Source organism: Natator depressus, chromosome 7, assembly GCF_965152275.1.
Source record: "Natator depressus isolate rNatDep1 chromosome 7, rNatDep2.hap1, whole genome shotgun sequence".
In the NCBI taxonomy this organism is placed as follows: Eukaryota; Metazoa; Chordata; order Testudines; family Cheloniidae; genus Natator; species Natator depressus.
Window position 1 is genome coordinate 80534896 of NC_134240.1, and position 22116 is coordinate 80557011.

General features: G+C 41.5%; 1 protein-coding gene across 2 annotated transcripts in view; it reads right to left on the reverse strand.

The window, feature by feature from the left end:
* The window catches only part of DNA2 (DNA replication helicase/nuclease 2), a 36424-nt gene that overhangs the window by 13893 nt on the left and 415 nt on the right, over window positions 1–22116 (reverse strand). The window contains exons 2-14 of one of the 2 annotated variants that reach the window (XM_074958892.1): window positions 21027–21206; window positions 15215–15398; window positions 13045–13190; window positions 10261–10392; window positions 8966–9185; window positions 8137–8254; window positions 7608–7773; window positions 5858–6052; window positions 4448–4675; window positions 3621–3737; window positions 3416–3525; window positions 1039–1148; window positions 66–290 (exon numbers count right to left, since the gene is read on the reverse strand). In XM_074958892.1, the coding sequence (XP_074814993.1) occupies window positions 66–290; window positions 1039–1148; window positions 3416–3525; window positions 3621–3737; window positions 4448–4675; window positions 5858–6052; window positions 7608–7773; window positions 8137–8254; window positions 8966–9185; window positions 10261–10392; window positions 13045–13190; window positions 15215–15398; window positions 21027–21206 (2131 nt within the window). Of the gene's footprint in view, window positions 1–65; window positions 291–1038; window positions 1149–3415; window positions 3526–3620; window positions 3738–4447; window positions 4676–5857; window positions 6053–7607; window positions 7774–8136; window positions 8255–8299; window positions 8439–8965; window positions 9186–10260; window positions 10393–13044; window positions 13191–15214; window positions 15399–21026; window positions 21207–22116 lie in introns of both variants that reach the window. The other variant, XM_074958891.1, reaches the window with a different exon arrangement.

The window sequence follows — 22116 nt, forward strand, 5'->3', positions numbered from 1 at the left end:
AATAGATACACTCATTTATATTGCCCTGAATATGTTGCAGGACTACTGAACATTATTCTTCTTACTTGATTGTTATAGAGTTCCTCCAAATGAGTTATAGATTTAATTGATTTGGATCTGCAAATTTCTTCCTCTGTAAACTTCCGTATGTCTGGATGAACCTTCTGAGCTCGCCCCAAGCGCAAAAATCCTACTTTAAACCTGGCTAACTTCAGCAGGATGTTGTCAACAGCAGTGTGTGTAAAACTTGTCAGCAGAACACTGAAGCCACAGGCATAAAGAATTCTTACCTAAAATAGGAGTAGTAGCAAGGAGAGAAAAAAGAAAAAACCCAGATATTATCATGAACATAGGAATCAGTAATTCCTTTCTAAAAAGGATAAATTAGTCTACATTTTTCTAAATTGGTGTTGGACCTAGGAAGCCAAAAAGTCAGATGAGGGGACAAAGATTCCTAAGTTGGCCCTTGACTACACTGGAATTTTATCCATCAGTGTAAACCCTCTGTCTCTAACCAGTGCAGCACAATTTGTACGGGATAAGCTTCACCAGTGTAAATCAGGCCAACATTAGGAGTTTGCACGAGTGCAGCTACACCAGCACTTAATATCCCAGTGCAGACAAACCTTGGGTCTCACACCAGAACTACTGCTAATGAAGTGCTTGTTTCCAAACCTCAGATCTGCTTCAATATTGGAAGATTTTATTGTAGTCTGGTGCCAAAGTATTTTAACACCATTAAAACATTGTAAAGTGATCAATGTCATCACCCACCTCCAGGGGTGATGAAAAAAACCACATACACACACCCCCACCCCCCACTTGACCTGAAGGATACATTTTGTCATTCTACTAATGCTAATGTTCTTTATCGTAAAGCTGGTTCCATATTTGTTTCAATGTAAATGACACAGACAGCAGTCCTGTATAAACCTTAATTGTGAAGAGGACACCTCATATACAGCTTATTTGATGCTTGCCCTCCAAGCTTTTAAATTAACAATTTACTTCTAACATTAGGTCACATTATGGTCTTACTAGAGCACATATTGTAGTAGTTTTTCCTGTTCCAGGCATACCCACGATGAGCGTGTAATCTTTTGAAAGTAGCACTTGTTTCATTGCCTGTTTCTGAGGCTTATTCAGACCTTTAATTAGAAAAAGAAAAAAAGTTAAATACTTGTAGTTAATCCTATATGCAACCTGAACTAGATAAAAATTTTCAGATAAAAATATTTCTAGATAAAAAGATGCAGGCCAGAGCATCTTGCTATTAAATGAGACATTAGAACAGAGTTCACTTTCCCAGTACAGAACAGATTCAAGCTCCCCAGTCTAAGTTAAAACTCAGGCTTTGCCTACACTGGAACTTGTTCAGCAAAACTTTTGTTGTTCAGGGGTGTTAAACAAAAAAACAAACCCCCAAATGACAAAAGTTTTACCAACGCAAAGTGCCAGTGTGAACAGCGCTTTGTCAGCAGGAGCGCTCTCCTGCTGTCGCTCATCCGGGGTGGGGGGTCCAAGTTGTTGTTTTTTTTTCCCCTAGCAAGAGAGCTTTCTCCTTCTGCAAACAGCTACACTGCACACCTTTTAGCGGCACAGCTGTAGTGGCACAGCCTTGTCTCTAAAAGCACGGTAGTGTAAACAAAGCCTCAGTTGAAAGAGATAAGCAGGAAGAAATGTTTAAACTAATAGGTACATGTTACAAGTGCACTTTCTACTAGAAGTCATGATCTTCAACCTTTATCAGTGTGTTTTGCAGTCTTAGAGTCATTTTTTACCCAAGTACACACAGCTCTTCTTCCTTCTGTTCCCCCTACCCCTTTTGCCGTCAGCCAGGAGGCTGTACCCATTCCTATCTGATGGAGACCTTAAACAATTTTTTTAGCCTCTAGACTAGATTACTACAAGGTACTGCATCTAGGGCTACGCCTGAAAAACACCTGGACACTACAGATAATGGAGGGAGGGGGGCGCGGGCGGACAGACTGCTGTAAGTTCATAACACTACCTCAGTGTTTCAGTGGCTACATAATTTGCTTCTAGTGCTGGTTACAATCTAGAACAGGAGCGGGCAAACTTTTTGGCCTGAAGGCCACATTGGGTTTCCAAAACGTGTGGAGGGCTGGTTAAGGGAGGCTGTCTCCCCGCAAACAGCCAGGCATGGCCTGGCCCCCGCCTCCTATCTGACACCGCCCCTCCGGCCACTTCTCGCCCCCGATGCGCCCCCCCCCCCCCCCGAACTCCTACTCCATCCACCACCCCCTGCTCCCTGACTACCCCCCCCGGGACTCCTACCCCATCCACCACCCCCTGCTCCCTGTCCTCTGACCACCCTCGGAACCCCCACCCCAACTCCCCCCCCCATCCAACCCCCCCCCCCATTCCTGACCAGCCCCCCAGGAACCCTGCCCCATCCAACCACCCCTTCTCCCTGTCCTGACTGCCCCTGGAACCCCTGCCCCTGACTGCCCCCCCCCAGGACCCCTGCCTCATCCAACCCTCCTGTTCCCCACCCTCTGACCGCCCTGCCCCCTATCCACACCCCCGCCCCCTGACCACCACCCCCAACTCCCCTGCCCCCTTACCATGCTGCCTGGAGCACCGGTGGCTGACGGCACTACAGTCGCGCTGCCCAGAGCGCCAGGTCAGGCCGTGGCTCTGCAACTGCATTGCCCGGCCGCCCAGTGCATTGCGCCAGTGGCGCGCTGAGGCTGTGGGGGTGGGGAGACACCGGGGTAGGTGCCGGGGGCCAGCCTCCTGGGCCAGGGGCTCAGGGGCTGGGCAGGAGGGTCCCGTGGGCCGGACGTGACCCACGAGCCATAGTTTGCCCACCTCTGAGCTAGAAAGCCTGAGATGATTCTCTCTCTGCCGCCCCCTATAGAAATTAGAATCTACAGGGTCATTTTTAAAAAGAAAAGCTCACTGTAGCTCACGAAAGCTTATGCTCAAATAAATTGGTTAGTCTCTAAAGGTGCCACAAGTACTCCTTTTCTTTTTGTGAATACAGACTAACACGGCTGCTACTCTGAAGGGTCATTTTTATTGTTTGTTCTCACAGTTAAGACCCTTTTACCAACCCATAGAATGTTTTAGTGAAAGGTAAATCTCTCTTGAACCTGCTCCCTCCAATAGTCAGTAAGAGGAAGAAACTAAAGAGCATAAATGCACAAGAAATGCATACCTTTTTACTGGTTTAGGACTAATTTAATAGTAGAAATAGGGGCAAGTTGGAGTTGCTCAGATCTGAACCTTAAAGTGGAAAGGCTCACATTTTATTGATGTAAGGTGCCAGGTGCTTTGCAATTGAGGTGTATATTTCTAAACAGATTAATTATATCAGTCAATGCATATAAGAATTCCCACAAAAAATAAAGAATAATTTAAGCTGCTATGAGTTAAATATAATTTGTACCCTTTAAAATGTTTGCAACAGTTTCCTTTGCTTCAGAAGGAAGAACAGAGCTCAAGTGCTGGATGAACTGTGGTTTGTGGAAGTCAATTATTAAGTTACGAAGCTTTTCACTAGGGAGAAAAAAAGGAATTAGACAAAATTACTATCAGTGAGAACATTTATACAATCACTAAACAAGATTTGAAAACAATTCAATTCTACAAACCTGGCAGAAGAATTCTCCATCAGTTTAGAAAGATTTCTTAAGGGGGCATCAATACCAGAAATTCCTTCTTCATAATCTAACCTAAATATAGTGTCCTTAGGGAATTTAGATAAGTTCCTGAAAGACATAATAAGAATAATAAGCAGGAATATAATTGCCTTTGCTTCCACATCTGCTTATTAACATCCTACAGCATTGTTGTCAGTAACGTTGCCTGACGTACGCAGGCAGCCTGAAACAATAACTCCAAGAAGGAATAAAACTACCCCTATTCATGTCAGCAAGGTGAGAACTCTGAAGCCTGATCATTTAAATCGGCAGTAGTACTCATTCCGCTGGTGATGAAAGCATTCAAGCAAGGGTGCTGGAACTAGGAGTACTGGAGGTGTGGCAGCACCTTCTGGCTTGAAGTGGCTTCCATCATATATAGGGTCTATAGTTTCGTTCAACGGCTTTCAGCATTCCCACTATAAAAATTATTCCAACACCACTGCATTCAAGGAAGAAAGGATGATATAATATAAAGATCCACAGAGTCTATGAATAGCATTTCATTTTGTTGTCATAAATAGTTGGAGCTTGGAAACATGCTGTAATATTTTGCTTATTAGCTAACAGCCTAGGTAATTGGTGGACAACTCCCTGGGAAAAACACAACGCACACACGTTCTCAGGCCTAGCCCAAGTTTTGCTATTTGAATTTAGTGTGGGGCTTTTGTTTTTTTATGATGGTGGACATTAACAAACAAAGTGTGCTTACTTTTATGTTGTAAAAAAAGCGCACACACACTTCCTTTCAAACAGCCATATTTTTCTGTTTGTATTACCTGTCCAATAAACAGGAAATACTTGTCACATTGACCTCTTTAACATAGCCAGCAGACAAGCCAAGTAATGTCTTCTCTCCACTCACAACAACTCTATCTCCTACCAACAGGTTTGTTCCAGGCATGGTACCATTTTTACGCTGGAAATAATGTAGAAATTGTCCATCAGAAACTTCCTGCACATGTTCAACTCTGATCACATTTCCAATGCAGTCTCCAGCCTTTTCTCTATGAACACATTAAAAGTAAAAGTGTAAGCTGCCTTGAGTAATTTTCTAGAAATAGCTTTTTAACAGTTTAAGATTTAATAGTAATTCATTTTAAGTTTTAGAGTAGTTTTTTTCACTATATTGGCTGTCTTTCTTCCCAAGATAAATGTACTAGCTACATTCCAAAGCCCTGATCAATTCAAGACTGGATATCTTTCTAAAATATATATTCTATCGCAACCATAAGTTATGGGATCGAAGCAGGAATTAATTGGTGAAATTCTATGGTGTGTGTTATGCAGGTCAGTCTAGATCATAATGGTCTCTTCTAGCCTTAAAAAGAAAAGAAATCTATGAATACTATAGATTTCTATCCTACCGTATCAGATGTTGTTTCCCAAAAGGGAAAGCGATAAAGCTGGAAGCAAGCATATGTGGGCTTCAAAACAAAAGTACATTGCTTGTTTTGTGAAACTCCCAGATAAGTGGTCTACAGATTCTCAACACAGTGGAGATTACTCATGATAAGTCAAAGTATTAAATTCTGAAACATAAAAGGTTGAATCGCACTATAATGTAAGTTTGGTTTTTAGCGCTTCAGTAGTAAAACGTAAATCTTACTGCCCATGCTTCACTGAAACAATCTCTTACTGCATTTCACCAATAAAGTTATGCATGGCTGCTAGTGAGATTTTAATAGGAAATGATGCACTACCATGAACCCTCAGTCCACTTTCAGCCACCTATGGAGCAGCCTGTACTAGCAATATGGCACAGAACAGAATACAGCCTGTCAAGAGCCTTGATTCAGGGAGGCAGCGCAAGGCGCTGGGGTGGCAGACAATATCCAGCTGCACACATAAGGGAGGCGAGGCTAGTAAAAGTATTGTGATTTTATAAGAATGAAGATAAGGCACAATTTATCATCATCTTCCTGGGTCTTTTATGGTTCCCCTCCTTCCCCCAAGAAGGTACCTAACAGGTTGGTGATACCATACCACCAGATGTACTAGCCCAATGCTTTTGATAGACACCCCAAACACATGAACTAGCACTTCCTGCTATCTCAAGTAACTGTATAATCAGAATATTTACCCAAGGATTGAAAGAAAGATCTTGTCTCTTGCAGGAGACACAATGAGTTACAAGAAACCAAGCAGGTAAGAGCGGTCCACAGACAAAGCCCTCACTTCCATCTTACCTTTCTGAAGCAGGCATCAGCCATATATTTTTACGGCCCTTTTTGCCCTCTCCACACTGTGACTCCAAGGTTAACATCAGATACCACAGGCTGAAATACTGTAAGTGAGACAGTTTCAGATGCTGGGTCTCTTTTTCAATAATGGGTACCACAGCAAGAGGAATAAGGACATTGTCCATCTGTTGCTCTACAGCTCTAAAAATAGACACAAGCATCAAGTTAAAAAAAGGAAAAAAAGTCATCTTCTTTTAAGATTACATATGCTTACTAAATTCCATAAGGTAAAATACAAAAGCTAAATGAAAATATCTATTTGAACAAATCAAACCTAGGGGAAAAGCATCCTATTCCGAATCTTTACATGTGAGCATGAAATTCCAAATACAGAACCTGTTCCTACATCCCTTATTTACATTAGTACTTTCATATTAGTGACTGGATGTCCCCAGTAATAATTTGGAGTGTCCACATATGAAAAGTTCACTTTTTTTTGTTTATTTTCCAAATAATTCAAGCATAATATTCTCTGTCTTCTACATAAAGAATGCTATCTCTATTTACAAAATGAGCCACGGCTGTGTAAAGAATCTGAAGACTATATTTATCAATATAGCATCATTTTGTCTTATGAATGCGAAATCCCCTTATCTTATTTAATCTACATATATACTTACATAGCATACATAATGGACTCACCCCCACAACTGTTTCAAGTGCAATACCTGTAGACTTTTTGGTATAGTGTCATGTGTGAAAACAACACTTCTGAAAGGAAACAATTTTTAACCTAACTAAAAACGTCAGGCAGCTTTAAGATGGTCTTTATTGGAGGACACTACAAGACTGACTTTAAAAAGGAAAATATCACAGGGGCACAGGTGATTTAAATTTAGAAAACAGAATGTAGGCAAGTGGGCCCAGATCTCCCCACCATATAATTTTAGGCATACAATTTTGGCCACTATGTTTAGGGGTAATCTCCTTTTACTCCTCCTACTCTTACACCCAACACTTATAAATGATGTAAATAATCTGAATTTTTAAAATATGATATACAAATGAATTACTGTATTATAATTAATAAAAGTTAATTTATTGAAAACCCATTTAATATCTTTGAGACTGCCTTTAATTGTATTCTTCTTTTATCATGATAAAACAAAAATATAAAGTTCAATACCGTTGGACAGGCAAAAGAAAAATCAAAGTTTGTTATTAAAAATTCAACTTTTAAAACTAAGTGCAGAAAAATTTCAGAAGTTGGATGCACTAAACAGTAACTAAGGGTTTGTCTATGTGGTAAATTTTTCGAGTATAGCTCTAGCAGAATAATTATATCAGTATAGTTATGCCAGCATAACTCCCTGTGTGGATGCCATTCTGGTGTAATTATTCCTCTTATAGCTATGATAGTCAATTCCCTGTGTAGGCAAGCCTTAATAGAATCACAAATTTAGACCCCAACCCTGCAAAGGTTTGGGTATATGATTTCAGTGGGACTACTCACAGAGTGTAAAGATAAATAGTTGGGTAAGCCTCTGTAGGAACAGTTTCTTAAATTGTCAAGGCTGGGGAGGAATCAATGGAACAATGCTTATCTTTGGAGAAAGTCATTGCATACCCAGGGCAAGCGTTAATCAACACTGTGAAATCACCACAGAAAATCCAAAACCATTTAGTTTTTTTTTTTTTTATTTTTTTATTAAACAAATTAAGTGTTTACTATCCAAAGTCTGAAAGTTTCTTTTACCTGCTATAAAGAAAGCAGTTGTGCATTTGTGAGCAATATTTACAGGCCCGACTATCATCAATTACAGGAGGCAAAGAGGCAAGTTGTGTTTGCTTATTTCCCAGGACAGATTTACACATACTGTGGAATAAGTAAGAGGCCAGTTGATTTCTTAGCTTTAGTAATTCTGTAAAGGAAAAAAAAAGAAAAGAAATGTGAACTAGTCTTTCAAAGTTAGAAACAGGAAAAAAAGTGAATATTTATTAATTGATTTGGGGCTCCAAGCAATGGGCACGTACACAGCATAAACAGTATTCATCATAAAGATATTTTTGGTGTAGGGTACATTTTTTTATATCCAAAATTATTCCAGGAAGATTAAGCATTCTTGTCAAAACAAAGAACTTATCTCAACACTGTTTACTAGTTCCTGGAAGTGGTACATCAACCAGTATAAATATTTTCAAGAGTGAACAATGTAGTAACCGTTAATGTGGAAAAAACCTCTTAGAATTTATGATAGTTAAGCACTGTTTCTGGGAAAAACCACCTCTCCTATCCATACGATTGCCAGACACAGGATACATATTGCCAGTTTTAAGGTAAAGAAGAAATCCAGCTTCAGGATCAGCTCTTCGTTCTTGGTTCAACAAGGTGTACAGAACAACCTGAAGACATTTAAAAAATGTATTAAAGTGTATTTTGATATTTACCTAAATTGCATAAGTCATGTGAATATGTTAAGGCTGTACAGATAAGCAGCCTTATCGTTGCCAACAAGATTACAAAGAATAAATGCTTGTCATCTAATTGATGTTTTTCCATTAAAGATTTCTTCCATAAGAAAAATCTCTAAAAAAGTTGAAATTTGAGAATTGCTTATTTAGTTGGTGATGCAGGAAGTAAATACCCATAACTCTGCCACCTCTACAATATTATACCACCCCATCTCTGGACCCTGAAGAGGCCACTCTGAGGTATTAGCTATGGAGGAATGAATAGTTACCCATCCAGCCCTGCAGAAATCTCTTGAAAGATAACACAATTTCAAGCTAATATTCTCTCTTCCCTAGAGCCTTTGTGGGAGGTTTTGCAGGTCAAAGATACACAGTCTCCACACAATGATCCTGGTTTTTTCCCTTGGGGCTACTCATTGAGATTACCTCCTCACTCCCTTATGGAAATCTGAACCTTTGCTTGAAGGTGGTAGTTTGTAAACACTTCCACATTCCTCATTCATAAATACAGGTTTGAGATCATGATAAGCCATCCATAATACCTAATTATATTACATATAAACTGGTTCAGCCATCATTTATTAGATCAAGTGCAAACAAGTATATGACAATTGTGTATGCTGAACATTTAAACATTTCTACCTGACTTCTGTGTTCTATGGAGTTAGATTCCTTGCCAGTTTTAAGCTCCAATGGCATTATCTTATATTGCGTTCCAGACTTGCGATGTATTTTCACACCAACTGTAACATCAATCTTGCCCTTTAATCCAAACCTGGGAGACCAAATATTCTCCTCAATATCCAGGAACTCTGCAACTTCAATATTACAAGATAAATCTTCTATTTTTCCATCACTTGGTCTACAAGGAAAGCAAAACAAATTTAAAAAAAACAAATAACTATCACCTGAAGAGTTACAAGACTACTTTAGAAACAGATATAAGCTGCTGCATTTCTCTAAACAGGTACCCATGAGAATTCCAAAGATTTAAATCTTCACAGGGAACTTCTATTAGCGTGCATGCACTGCAGTGGCAAAAAGATTTACGTGTGTAATATTAGCCATTAATTTAAGATAGTTAGAGTGTTACGGCCCGCTCAAGCAAACCTTCTATATATGGATCAGGCCTCAACTCAAAAGGCTACCTTAAACTGTACACTGATGTGGTAATTTCTCAGTCTGAAGAAGTTATATTTTTAAAAATTAAATTTAAATGTTTGTTACAGATGTGCAAAAACATAATTTAAAGTGTCATGAATTCCTTCTGAAGAACATGCCTTATTTGATCTTCAAAATATTTAACCTTTTAAAAGTTACCTTGAAGTTAATACTATTTAAAAGCACTTTTATTCCTCAACAGTGCCAATTTAACTATGAAGGAAATAGAGGACCAGGTGACTGGCCTTTACATCCATGGGAACAGGCAGCCAAATGGCAGAGAAGCATGGACAGGAAGAAAACTTTGCAATGAGCAAGTATGATGAAAGCCAGATTTTCAATCTTAACTATATATATTTTTATAGCTTAGTCGATTAAATAAGCTAGTTCTTCCAGTGCCAAAATTTCTACTCTGTGAATTGGCCAACACTGACTACTGTGACTAGAATCTTTTTAATAACAAAAGGTGTTACTTCTACAAGATCCACTCTCCATCACCATGGACATGGACACATGTAATATTGTTTCCCAATCAATGCAGCTGCAGCTAAACAAGTAGCTCACTGTAGACCAAGTCATTCTTTGCTTAACAAGGCCAACTTTCTAGGCAGCGAGGCCATGAGTCAGCTCCACATCAATAAATGCAGAAAGGAATAAAAGGTTTTTGCTTTAAAATTCAGATGAACAAATTAATGAGACAAAGTAATTTCACTAGTGACATCTTTGCTAGGTAACAATAAAACAGGTTTTTAAATGTGCAAGTAATGGTTTCTTACAGTTTTATCTGCATTTTGTTGTGGTTAGCTTGACTAGGTTTGTGCATGAAGTCTTCTGCCCATTTAGAAATTGATGGAAGATATTCTTCTATCTCTTGCATGATTTCTTCTTGTTTCAGATTTAAGTAGTACCTGTACAAGTGAACCCATACATGTTAAGTACTACGTAGAAAATAAGGAATAATATAGGGTGAAGGAGAATAGACTCAAAACTGAATATGCAATCTCGTTTACTGGGGCCTCCATCCTTCAAAGACTTACACAAGTGTTTAAACTTTCTGCATTGTGGGATTGCTCACTATGTGAAGTTAAGAGTGTGCAATAATGGAGCATCTGAGACAATTAGTTATAAACCGCTATAAAAAAAAAATTACTTAGGTCTCTGCTGAAAGATTTACACACAAATATTTGTGCACTCTGAAGTAGTTTACAAAATATTAGCCTCAGTTAAAAACAAAAGAAAAGGCTTCAAAGGGGACTATGAACATTTATGTGAACACAGGCACAGGATACTTCCCTATAATGTTAGGCAGCACCAACTAAGGACTAGATTAGTTGTATTCTGTATTATCAGGTCTAGATTTCAAACCTGACAGCCATTATCCTTAAGTTTATTTATGCATTAGAATTACTTAAATTGAATTACATGGTCTCAATTTTAATTCAAGCTCAGAGCGATAGGAGTGGCATTTTAGTTTATTTTAAAGCGATGACAAAATTAGACACTAAAAGAACTGAAGGAAAATACAAAAAAAAATTAACAATCAAGAAACCTGCCACAATAGCTGCCAACAGAGCAAGTAGAAAACAAAAAATACCTTCAGATAAAATGAAATATTGCTGCTATGGTTAACTCACACGGGAGAATAAGGCCCCAATCTGAGAGTTGGGACAAATATATTTCTTATCAGTTCAGTACATTTGAACTTCTAACTGTCCATGGACAAGTGACCACTGAAACTTTTCTTGCAGCCTGTGATTTACAAAGTACTTTCTGCACAACTCAAGTTCACAATTAGGGCTACGTTTTAGTCACAGGTATTTTTAAGAAAAGTCATGGATAGGTCATGGGCAGTAAATAAAAATTCACAGGCCTGTAACCTGTGTGAAAGTAGAATGAATTATATTGAAATTATAATTCATTAAAGAAATGCTGCTTGAAGAGTTTGTTGAAATATAGTTGTCAGGAAGAGAAACATTAAGGTGTGAGAGACAATGGGTCCTCAAACTAATTAACTCAGAGCTCCTACTGAGCTAGGAGATTGGTAAATGTTAGTATGCAAATAAGATATGTATGTATATTTGTCAGTTTCTGCTTCTTTTTGTCTCCTATGTTAAATTGGCTTTGGCTTCTGTATAAGTAAGTTAGGTTGAGCTTTTGCAGGGGGCTCACTTATATCTGGGTGCATTGGCAAAGCGCTTTGCTAATAAACAGAGTGGTCTGACAAATTATGTGAGTCCTGAATCTGACTTTGACACCTGTCCATGACTTTTACTAAAAATACCCCTGACTAAAACTGGGGGAGAGGGGATTTGGTGTGTGCCACACATGCTGGGGAGGGGTCATAGGTGCTCTGGGCAAGTCGCGGTCACAGGTGCTGCGGATGGGGGCGCAGCCCGGGAAAGCACCGCGGGTGCTGGGAAGGGAGGCGCAGGTGGTTGGGGGGTGCTGCAGGTGCTGGGAGGGTTGGTGGGGCTGAGGCAGGCTCCTTACCCAGCTCCAAGGAAGCAGTGGCCCCAGCACTCTAGAGCTCCATGTGCTGCCTCCACTCTACCCCAAACCCCAGTTCTGCAGCTCCCATTGGCTCGGAACCACAGCCAGCGGGAGCTGTGGGCGTGGTACCTGGCTGCCAGCAGAGGCAGCATGTGGTAGTAGGGGAGCCCCCAACACCCAAACTCCTGCTGCTGGGGTACGGAGGGGGGCGCACGGGGGGGGGGGGGGCCCACAGAGACTGCTCTAGCAGCAGCCAGTGCGACTGACCCAGGGGACTGCCCAAGCTGCTCAGGCAGCTCCTGGGCCTGATGCACAGGGCTGCTGCAGAAGTCAGAGAAAGTCACAGAATCCATGACTTCCATGACCTCTGTAACAAACACAGAGCCTTATTCATAATTGATGGACTTTGTAGCAAAGTTAATCAAAGTCTTGAGATTAGCATCATCACAAATCTGATGGCCTTCAGATCAAAATGTAGAGTCTTTTGTCGCTTTTGGCCACAAATACAAAATGGGAGTTTGGGAATTGAAGAGACAGATTTCTGTAACTGTTAGTGTTTCTAGTTAGAATCTAAGATGAGTGGTATAAAATAATTAGATTAGTAATCTAAAAAAATTAGAGGCCTCACTGCTTTGTCAGTTGAGAATTTTCTAGGGATCACCACAGTATTTTTTTAAATTATTTGTGTCACGTTTAGCACAGGTTTGCAAAACTTGTGACAATCTAATAGCCAAGGCCAAAAAAAATCCACTTGCCCACCCTGCCAAAAGAATAATTTTCCTCACTTCTCCCCTGAGTGGCTATGGTTTTGTACATCTTATTCAGTTGCTGAATTCAATTTAAATAAAATATTTTACTCTCAGACAAGGAAGTGTCTTTATAAAAACCATGAATACTTTCTACAAACACAAAGATTATTTTGGTGGAATATTCTTGAATTAATAATCCTGCTTCTGAATATCCTGTACTTTAAAAGAGTTACTGCACCACAGACACGTCACCTGGAAGACAGAATTATTATCTTCTTCCATCCTTCAAATCTAGACACACATATCTGCAATGTCACTTACATTTCTTTTAGATACTTTGGTCCATGGACAATTCTGAAGGCAAGTTCTTGTAGTTTTTCTTGTGCAAAGTTATTTGTTACTCCTTGCTGGAAAGTTTCATGAAGGATTGTACCAATCAGCATCTGCCGTGAACTGGACTCACAACTCTACAAGGGGAAAATAAAATAAAAAAATCACAACAAGCACACCCCTCCCCCACGCAGGAGGCAGCGGGCTCATTCCAGCACCAGCCTCTCCTCAGTCCACTGGAATGGGACCGTGAATTCTCCCCACCCCTCTGCATTCAAATCAGGCTGCTTCCTCACCCATGCTGCCTAGGAGGTAATAGGGAGAGAACAGGAAGATTCTCCCTGCTTTTAGTTCCCGCGCCTGGATCCAACCCTGGCTTGCAGCAGCCCAAAGCTGCAATTACAGGTAAAGTCCTGCTCAGCCCTATACTCAGTACACAAGGAATTTTCCAGTGAACTTGGTTGCAAAGCTCCACAAAGTCTCCGATAATGTGCAAACTAAGATTTTTTTCAAAGGCTTATAACTTGGCCAAATTTCAGTAGATTTTCACATGGATGGCAAAAGGCACAACCCAGACAAACGCCACTATCTGCCAATTTTCATGTCCCTGCTCCAAAGCATGGACTTTTTTTTTTTTTTTTTTAAGTGATTTGTCACCAGTTTTAGCCCTGGTCTACACTAGGACTTTAGGTCGAATTTAGCAGCATTAAATCGATGTAAACCTGCACCCGTCCACACGATGAAGCCCTTTATTTCGACTTAAAGGGCTCTTAAAATCGATTTCCTTACTCCACCCCTGACAAGTGGATTAGCGCTTAAATCGGCCTTGCCGGCTCGAATTTGGGGTACTGTGGACACAACTCGACAGTATTGGCCTCCGGGAGCTATCCCGGAGTGCTCCATTTTGACCGCTCTGGACAGCACTCTCAACTCAGATGCACGGTTGTTTGCTGTTGCTCTGACGCAGGGAGGGGCGACTGAGGTCACGGCTTACAGGGCTGGCTTCAGGGAGCTAAAATCAACAAAGGGGGTGGCTTTACATCAAGGAGTATTTCAGGCAGGACTTCACAGAGGGTTCCAATAAGAAATGGTGCATCTAAGTTATTGTTCTTATTGGAACAAGGAGGTTAGCCTGGCCTCCGATTGATACATGGCTAGATTTACCTCGCTGCACCTTCTCTGTGAGTGACTGCAGTGTGACCTAGAGGAATGAGTCCCCTAGACAGGGGAGGGGAGGAAGCAAATGAGTACAAAACAAATCTGGTCTATTTCTTGTTTTGATCCACTCCATCTATCTTTTACATCTTTGGCTGGCAGCAGACGGTGCAGAAGGACTGCATGCCATCCACATCTCATGGCTGCTCGGCAGAAGATGGTACAGTACGACTGCTAGCCATCGTCATCTCTTGCCTGCCCGGCAGAAGATGGTACAGTACGACTGCTAGCAATCCGTATTGCCTGCCTGCTCACCATAAGACGGTTCAATAGCACTGACTGCAGGACTAAAGAGAATGACCTGGTCAAGTCACTCCAAATTTAGTCCCTGCGCCCATGTCTGCCCAGGCGCTCCCAGCCAACATGGCCAGGAGCACCTCGGACACGACGAGGACGGCTACCAGTCGTATTGTACAGTCTGCTGCCAGAAGGCAATGGGTTGCTGCTACTGTGTAGCAATGCCGTACCGCGTCTGCCAGCACCCAGGAGACATACGGTGACGGTTACCTGAGCGGGCTCCAGGCTTTCCGTGGTATGGCGTCTGCACAGGTAACTCAGGAAAAAAAGGCGCGAAACGATTGTCTGCCCTTGCTTTCATGGAGGAAGGGAGGGAAGGGGGGCCTGACGATATGTACCCAGAACCCCCCGCGACAATGTTTTAGCCCCATCAGGCATTGGGATCTCAACCCAGAATTCCAATGGGCAGCGGAGACTGCGGGAACTGTGGGATAGCTATCCACAGTGCAACGCTCTGGAAGTCAACTCTAGCCTCGGTACTGTGGAAGCACTCCGCCGAGTTAATGCACTTAGAGCATTTTCTGTGGGGACACACACACTCGAATATATAAAACCGATTTCTAAAAAACCGACTTCTATAAATTCGACCTTATTCTGTAGTGTAGACATACCCTTAGGATGTTTTATATTCCATGGTTTCCGTACTCACCCTGAACTTTTCACTCAGTACTGCTTTTCTCATACATCGAATACTATTTGATACTGTAGTGCCAGAAAGCAGCAAGTCTGGGTACAGAATTAGATATCCAGAGTCTCTATTTATTATCCAGGTACCAGAATGACAATCTCCTTCTAAGTGAATGATGTCTCCTGGAACTACTGGAACAGAATACCTATAAAGTAATTATAAATTGCAATAACCATTTGCAAGACATAAGGATATCTTAGAAATGAAGTTCATATTCCAAAATCAGAGTAAACCATCCAATTTTTCAAAAAGTCAGCCTGGAGAAACCACTGAAAACAAATTAAATAAAAAGCAATTTACACTAGTAAAACAAGCATGATTTTCACTGACTGTTACAGAAACAGTATCTTTTAATATTTGAGAGAAAGCGTATTTCAAAAAAAAAAAAAAAATTGCACAAATGTCTATGTTACAGACAACACACATGTACTCAAATATTTCAAACCCCATCAAGAGCAGTCTCACAAACTAATCCAGTATATTTTGCACTCAGATCTTGTACATGATCATGGACTTTGTACAGAACTGACTTTCTACTCATTTACAGTAACGTCAAATAGAATTCTGCAAGATATTTATCAGTTCTATATAGCCTCATTTGTAAGCAGAATCTAAGATAAATTTTTAAGAAGAACTGCAGTAGTGACTTCAGAATAGAACAGAATCAGGAAGACGTTCTACCAGATTATCCAATGTAATACAACAACTGAGAACAATTACTTGCCAGTGCCCCTTATAAAAGCAATCACGCTATGAAAGTGTCCCATCCCAACCAAGATTTTAATTCTCTACCACAAGCTATCCTCTTCTTGAAAGCCTGTCTTTAACTTATTTTAAGTGATTGCTTTTTGGCATTGCCCTATCTTCATATAACTGAAGTTTGCCAACTTTAGCATCTGGAGTAGAGCTCCCAAAAACTGAGCCCATGAAATCCAGGGGATAGGGATTCTGCATTAAACTAGTTCCGCTGTATTTTCCCCTAAACAGCTACTCTCAAATTTAGTGATCTGAAACGAAACTCAGTTTATAACACGGTTATTCTTACTGAGACTGTATATCTTGAGAAATGTGCAACCTACATACTTTACAGAATCAGTGTTCCTGGAGGCTATGTCATCAGTTCAATTAGCACAAACCTGGGAACAGCACTAACTGCTGCAATTAGCACATAAAACTACACATTTACAGTTTCACCATTTTGCATGTTTGTTAGAGTATTAAGCCATGACAAAATGATGTGAAGACTAGAAAACAATATAATTGACATTTGATACCAGCTGCTCTCAAGATTAATAAAAGACAGTAACATGTTGATACCATATTAAGTCATATATTGAGTTGATATTATATTAATTGTATTAAGATAATATATTCTGAATTTTGTTTTCATCTTTAAGATAGTAAAAAACTAGGGCTGTCGATTAATCGCTGTTAAGTCATGTGATTAACAAAAAATTGCTGTTAATCGCCATTTTAATTGCGCTATTAAATAGAATACCAATTGAAATTGATTAAATATTTTTGGAAGTTTTTGTACATTTTCAAGTATATTCATTTCAATCACAATACTGAATACAAAGTGTACAGTGCTCACTTTACGGTGAAAATGTTTGAAATAAAAATATAAAAATGGTAAAATAGTATTTTGTAGTTCACCTTATACTGCACTGTAGTGCAATCTCTTTATCATGAAAGATGAACTTACAAATTTAGAATTATGTACAAAACATAACTGCATTCAAAAATAAAACAATGTAAAACTTTAGCGCCTACAAGTCCACACAGTCCTACTTCTTGTTCAGCCAATTGCTCAGACAAACAAGTTTGTTTACATTTGCAGGAGATATACTGCCCGCTTCTTGCTTACAATGTTATCTGAAAGTGAGAACATGTATTCGCATGGCACTGTTGTAGCTGGCATCGCAAGATATTTACATGCCAGATGCGCTAAAGATTCACAGGTTCTGTTCGATAACGATCCAAAGCAGTACGGACCAACGCATGTTTATTTTCATAATCTGAGTCAGATGTCACCAGCAGGTTGATTTTCTTCTTTGGTGGTTCAGGTTCCGTAGTTTCCGCTTCGGAGCGTGGCTCTTAAGATTTCTGAAAGTATGTGCCACACCTCATCCCTCAAATTTTGGAAGGCACTTCAGAGTCTTAATCCTTGGGTTGAATACTCTACCTATTTTTAGAAATCTCACACTGGTACCCGCTTTGCGTTTTGTCAAATCTGCAGTGAAAGCGTTCTTAAAATGACCAACATGTGCTGGGTCCGAGACTCCTATAACATGAAATATTGGCAAAAGACAGGTAAAACAGAGCAGGAGACATACAATTCTCCCCCAAGGAATTAACGCATTATATTTTTAACGAGTATCATCAGCATGGAAGCAAGTCCTCTGGATTGGTGGTTGAAGCATGAAGGGGTATATGCACATTTAGCATATCTGGCATGTAAATACCTTGAAACGCCGGCTACAAAAGTGGCACGCGAAGGCCCATTCTCACTTTCAGATGACACTGTAAGCAAGAAGCGGGCAGCATTATCTCCTACAAATGTAAACAAACTTGTTTGTCTGAGTAATTGGCTGAACAAGAAGTATGACTGCGTAGGCGCTAAAGTTTTACATTTATTTTTGAATGCAGTTATTTTTTGTACATAATTTTACATTTCTAAGTTCATCTTTCATGATAAAGAGATTGCACTACAGTATTCATAGAATATCAGGATTGGAAGGGACCTCAGGAGGTCATCTAGTCCAATCCCCAGCTCAAAGCAGGACCAATCCCCAGCCAGGGCTTTGTCAAGCCTGACCTTAAAAACTTCTAAGGAAGGAGATTCCACCACCTCCCTAGGTACGCATTCCAGTGCTTCACCACCCTCCTAGTGAAAAAGTTTTCTAATATCCAACCTAAACCTCCCCCACTGCAACTTGAGACAATTACTCCTTGTGCTGTCATCTGCTACCACTGAGAACAGTCTAGATCCATCCTCTTTGGAACCCCCTTTCCGGTAGTTGAAAGCAGCTATCAAATCCCCCCTCATTCTTCTCTTCTGCAGACTATACATTCCCAGTTCCCTCAGCCTCTCCTCTTAAGTCATGTGTTCCAGATCCCTAATCATTTAGGTTGCCCTCCGCTGGACGCTTTCTAATTTTTCTACATCCTTCTTGTAGCGTGGGGCCCACAACCGGACACAGTACTCCAGATGAGGCCTCACCGATGTTGAATAGAGGGGAACGATCATATCCCTCGATCTGCTGGCAATGCCCCTACTTATACACCCCAAAATGCCATTAGCCTTCTTGGCAACAAGGGCACACTGTTGACTCATATCCAGCTTCTCGTCCACTAGGTCCTTTTCTGCAGGACAGCTGCCTAGCCATTCGGTCCCTAATCTGTAGCGGTGCATGGGATTCTTCCGTCCTAAGTGCAAGACTCTGCACTTGTCCTTGTTGAACCTCATCAGATTTCTTTTGGCCCAATCCTCTAATTTGTCTGGGTCACTCTGTATCCTATCCCTACCCTCCAGCATACCTACCTCTCCTCCCAGTTTAGTGTCATCTGCAAACTTGCTGAGGGTAGTCCACACCATCCTCCAGATCATTAATGAAGATATTGAACAAAACCGGCCCGAGGACCGAACCTTGGGGCACTCCGCTTGATACCAGCTGCCAACTAGACATGGAGCCATTGATCACTACCTGTTGAGCCCGACAATCTAGCCAACTTTCTATCCACCTTATCGTCCATTCATCCAGCCCATACTTCTTTAACTTGCGGGCAAGAACGCTGTGGGAGACCGTGTCAAAAGCTTTGCTAAAGTCAGGGAAGAACACGTTCACTGCTTTCCCCTCATCCACAGAGCCAGTTATCTCATCATAGAAGGCAATTAGATTCGTCAGGCATGACTTGCCCTTGGTGAATCCATGCTGACTGTTCCTGATCACCTTCCTCTCCTCTAAGTGCATCAGAATTGATTCCTTGAGGACCTGCTCCATGATTTTTCCGGGGACTGAGGTGAGGCTGACTGGCTTGTAGTTCCCTGGATCCTCCTCTTTCCCTTTTTATTTAAAGATGGGCACCACATTAGCCTTTTTCCAGTCGTCTGGGACCTCCCCCAATCACCATGGGTTTTCAAAGATAATGGCCAATGGCTCTGCAATCACATCCGCCAACTCCTTTAGCACTCTCGGATGCAGCGCATCCGGCCCCATGGACTTGTGCTCGTCCAGCTTTTCTAAATAGTCCCGAACCACTTCTTTCTCCACAGAGGGATGGTCACCTCCTCCCCATGCTGTGCTGCCCCGTGCAGTAGTCTGGGAGCTGACCTTGTTCATGAAGACAGAGGCCAAAAAAAAGCATTGAGTACATTAGCTTTTTCTACATCCTCTGTCACTAGGTTGCCTCCCTCATTCAGTAAGGGGCCCACACTTTCCTTGACTTTCTTCTTGTTGCTAACATACCTGAAGAAACCCTTCTTGTTACTCTTAACATCTCTTGCTAGCTGCAACTCCAGGTGCGATTTGGCCTTCCTGATTTCACTCCTGCATGCCTGAGCAATATTTAAATACTCTTCCCTGGTCATTTGTTCCATCTTCCACTTCTTGTAAGCTTCTTTTTTGTGTTTAAGATGAGCAAGGATTTCACTGTTAAGCCAAGCTGTCACCTGCCATATTTACTGTTCTTTCTACATATCAGGATGGTTTGTTCCTGTAACCTCAATAAGGATTCTTTAAAATACAGCCAGCTCGCCTGGACTCTTTTTCCCCTCATGTTATTCTCCCAGGGGATCCTGCCCATCAGATCCCTGAGGTTGTCAAAGTCTGCTTTTCTGAAGTCCAGGGTCCATATTCTGCTGTTCTCCTTTCTTCCTTGTGTCAGATCCTGAACTCGACCATCTTACGGTCACTGCCTCTCAGGTTCCCCTCCACTTTTGCTTCCCCTACTAATTCTTCCCGGTTTGTGAGCAGCAGGTCAAGAAGAGCTCTGCCCCTAGTTGGTTCCTCCAGCACTTGCACCAGGAAATTGTCCCCTACACTTTCCAAAAACTTCTTGGATTCTCTGTGAACTGCTGTATTGCTCTCCCTGCAGATATCAGGGTGATTGAAGTCTCCCATGAGAACCAGGGCATGAGAGCTAGAAACGTCCATTATTTGCCAGAAGAAAGCCACGTCTACCTCATCCCCCTGGTCTGGTGGCTATATCAGACTCCCACCATGACATCACCCTTGTTGCTCAAACGTCTAAACTTAATCCAGAGACTCTCAGGTTTTTCTGCAGTTTCATACCGGAGCTTGAGCAGTCATACTGCTCTCTTACATACAAGGCAACTCCCCCACCTTTTCTGCCCTGCCTGTCCTTCCTGAACAGTTTATATCCATCCATGACAGTACTCCAGTCAGGTGAGTTATCCCACCAAGTCTCTGATATTCCAAATCACATCATATTGTATTGTATGAGGTGAACTGAAAAATACTATTTCTTTTGCTGTTTTACAGTGCTAAAAATTGTAATAAAAAATAAATATAAAATTAGCACTATACACTTTGTATTCTGTGCTGTAATTGAAATATATTTGAAAATGTAGAAAACATCCAAAAATATTTAAATAAATGGTATTCTATTATTGTATAATCGTGCGATTAATTTTTTGATCACTTGACAGCCCTATAAAAACCCCACCCAGAAGAGAGCATGCAGAGAACTTAGTTCATAATAGAACACCATATCCCCTCACAGAAAATATTTATGTTTACATATCAATTACCAGTCATTCCTTAGAATACACAGTTCTGTATCTTCAAGTGATTGAGAAGCCGTAATTGTCAGGTGTTTCTCAGGATCATCTTCATTTTTCTGTACTACATTGATTCTTAAGATACGGTATCTGTTGTTCAAACCTTTGCTGAGTGTTGTGTCACTTAAGTCAACTGCTCTCTTCTGAAAACTTAAGAAACAGTTACATTAATGCAACCAAATACACAGTGGTGTTTGGAGGTCACAGCCACTCCATATTTAAGTCTGAAGCAAGCTTCCTAACGTAAAACAAGTTTTCATTCCTCTGCCATGTGTCATCCCAAGGTAGAGTTTTTCTAGGAAATCTGGTTGAAAATAGTCAGCGAAGGAGCTCTGGAGCCTACATCAACAATGCACTGTTCTAGAACAGCAGTTCTCAAACTATGGGTTGGGTACAGTCACAAACCCATTTTAATGGGGTCACCAGGGCTGGCTTAGACTCGCCAGGCTGGGCCTGAAGCCAGAGCCCAAGCGCTTCAGCATTAGGCAGCGGCAGGGCTCACTTTACAAGCCCTCTACCTGAAGCTAAAGCCCTTGGGCTTCAGCTTTGGACCCCCCACTCAGAGCAGTAGCGTTGAGGCTTTGCCCCCTCCTGCCCCCCAGGTGGTCGGCTCCAACTTTGGTCCCCCCTCCTGGGTCATGTAGTAATTTTTGTCCTCAGAAAGGGGGTTGCACTGCAATGCAGTTTGAGAACCGCTGGTCTAGAAACTCCAAATTCAATTTGTTCTAAGGACGTTTTTCTTTTGTTTGAAAGAGACGCCTTCCCACCCACCCCAAAGACAGACCGGGGAGCTCTGCCGTGTGGCTCGCAGCCACCCTTATCCTCAGTACAGAGACGCAGCCTGGAAGCTGGTTCCGGGACACAATACGCCCTAGTTCCTACCAGAGAACTACCTGTTGGCCACCAGCCACAGTGAAACACCTCGGGCTACAATTGCCGCTGCTTTCCGAGCCGTTCCGCGGGCTCGGACTAACAGCCCCCGGCGCGGGACCGGCCCCCCGGGGTAGGGGAACTGGGCACACGGCGCCGGGATCCCCCGAAGCGAGGGGCCGGTAAGGGG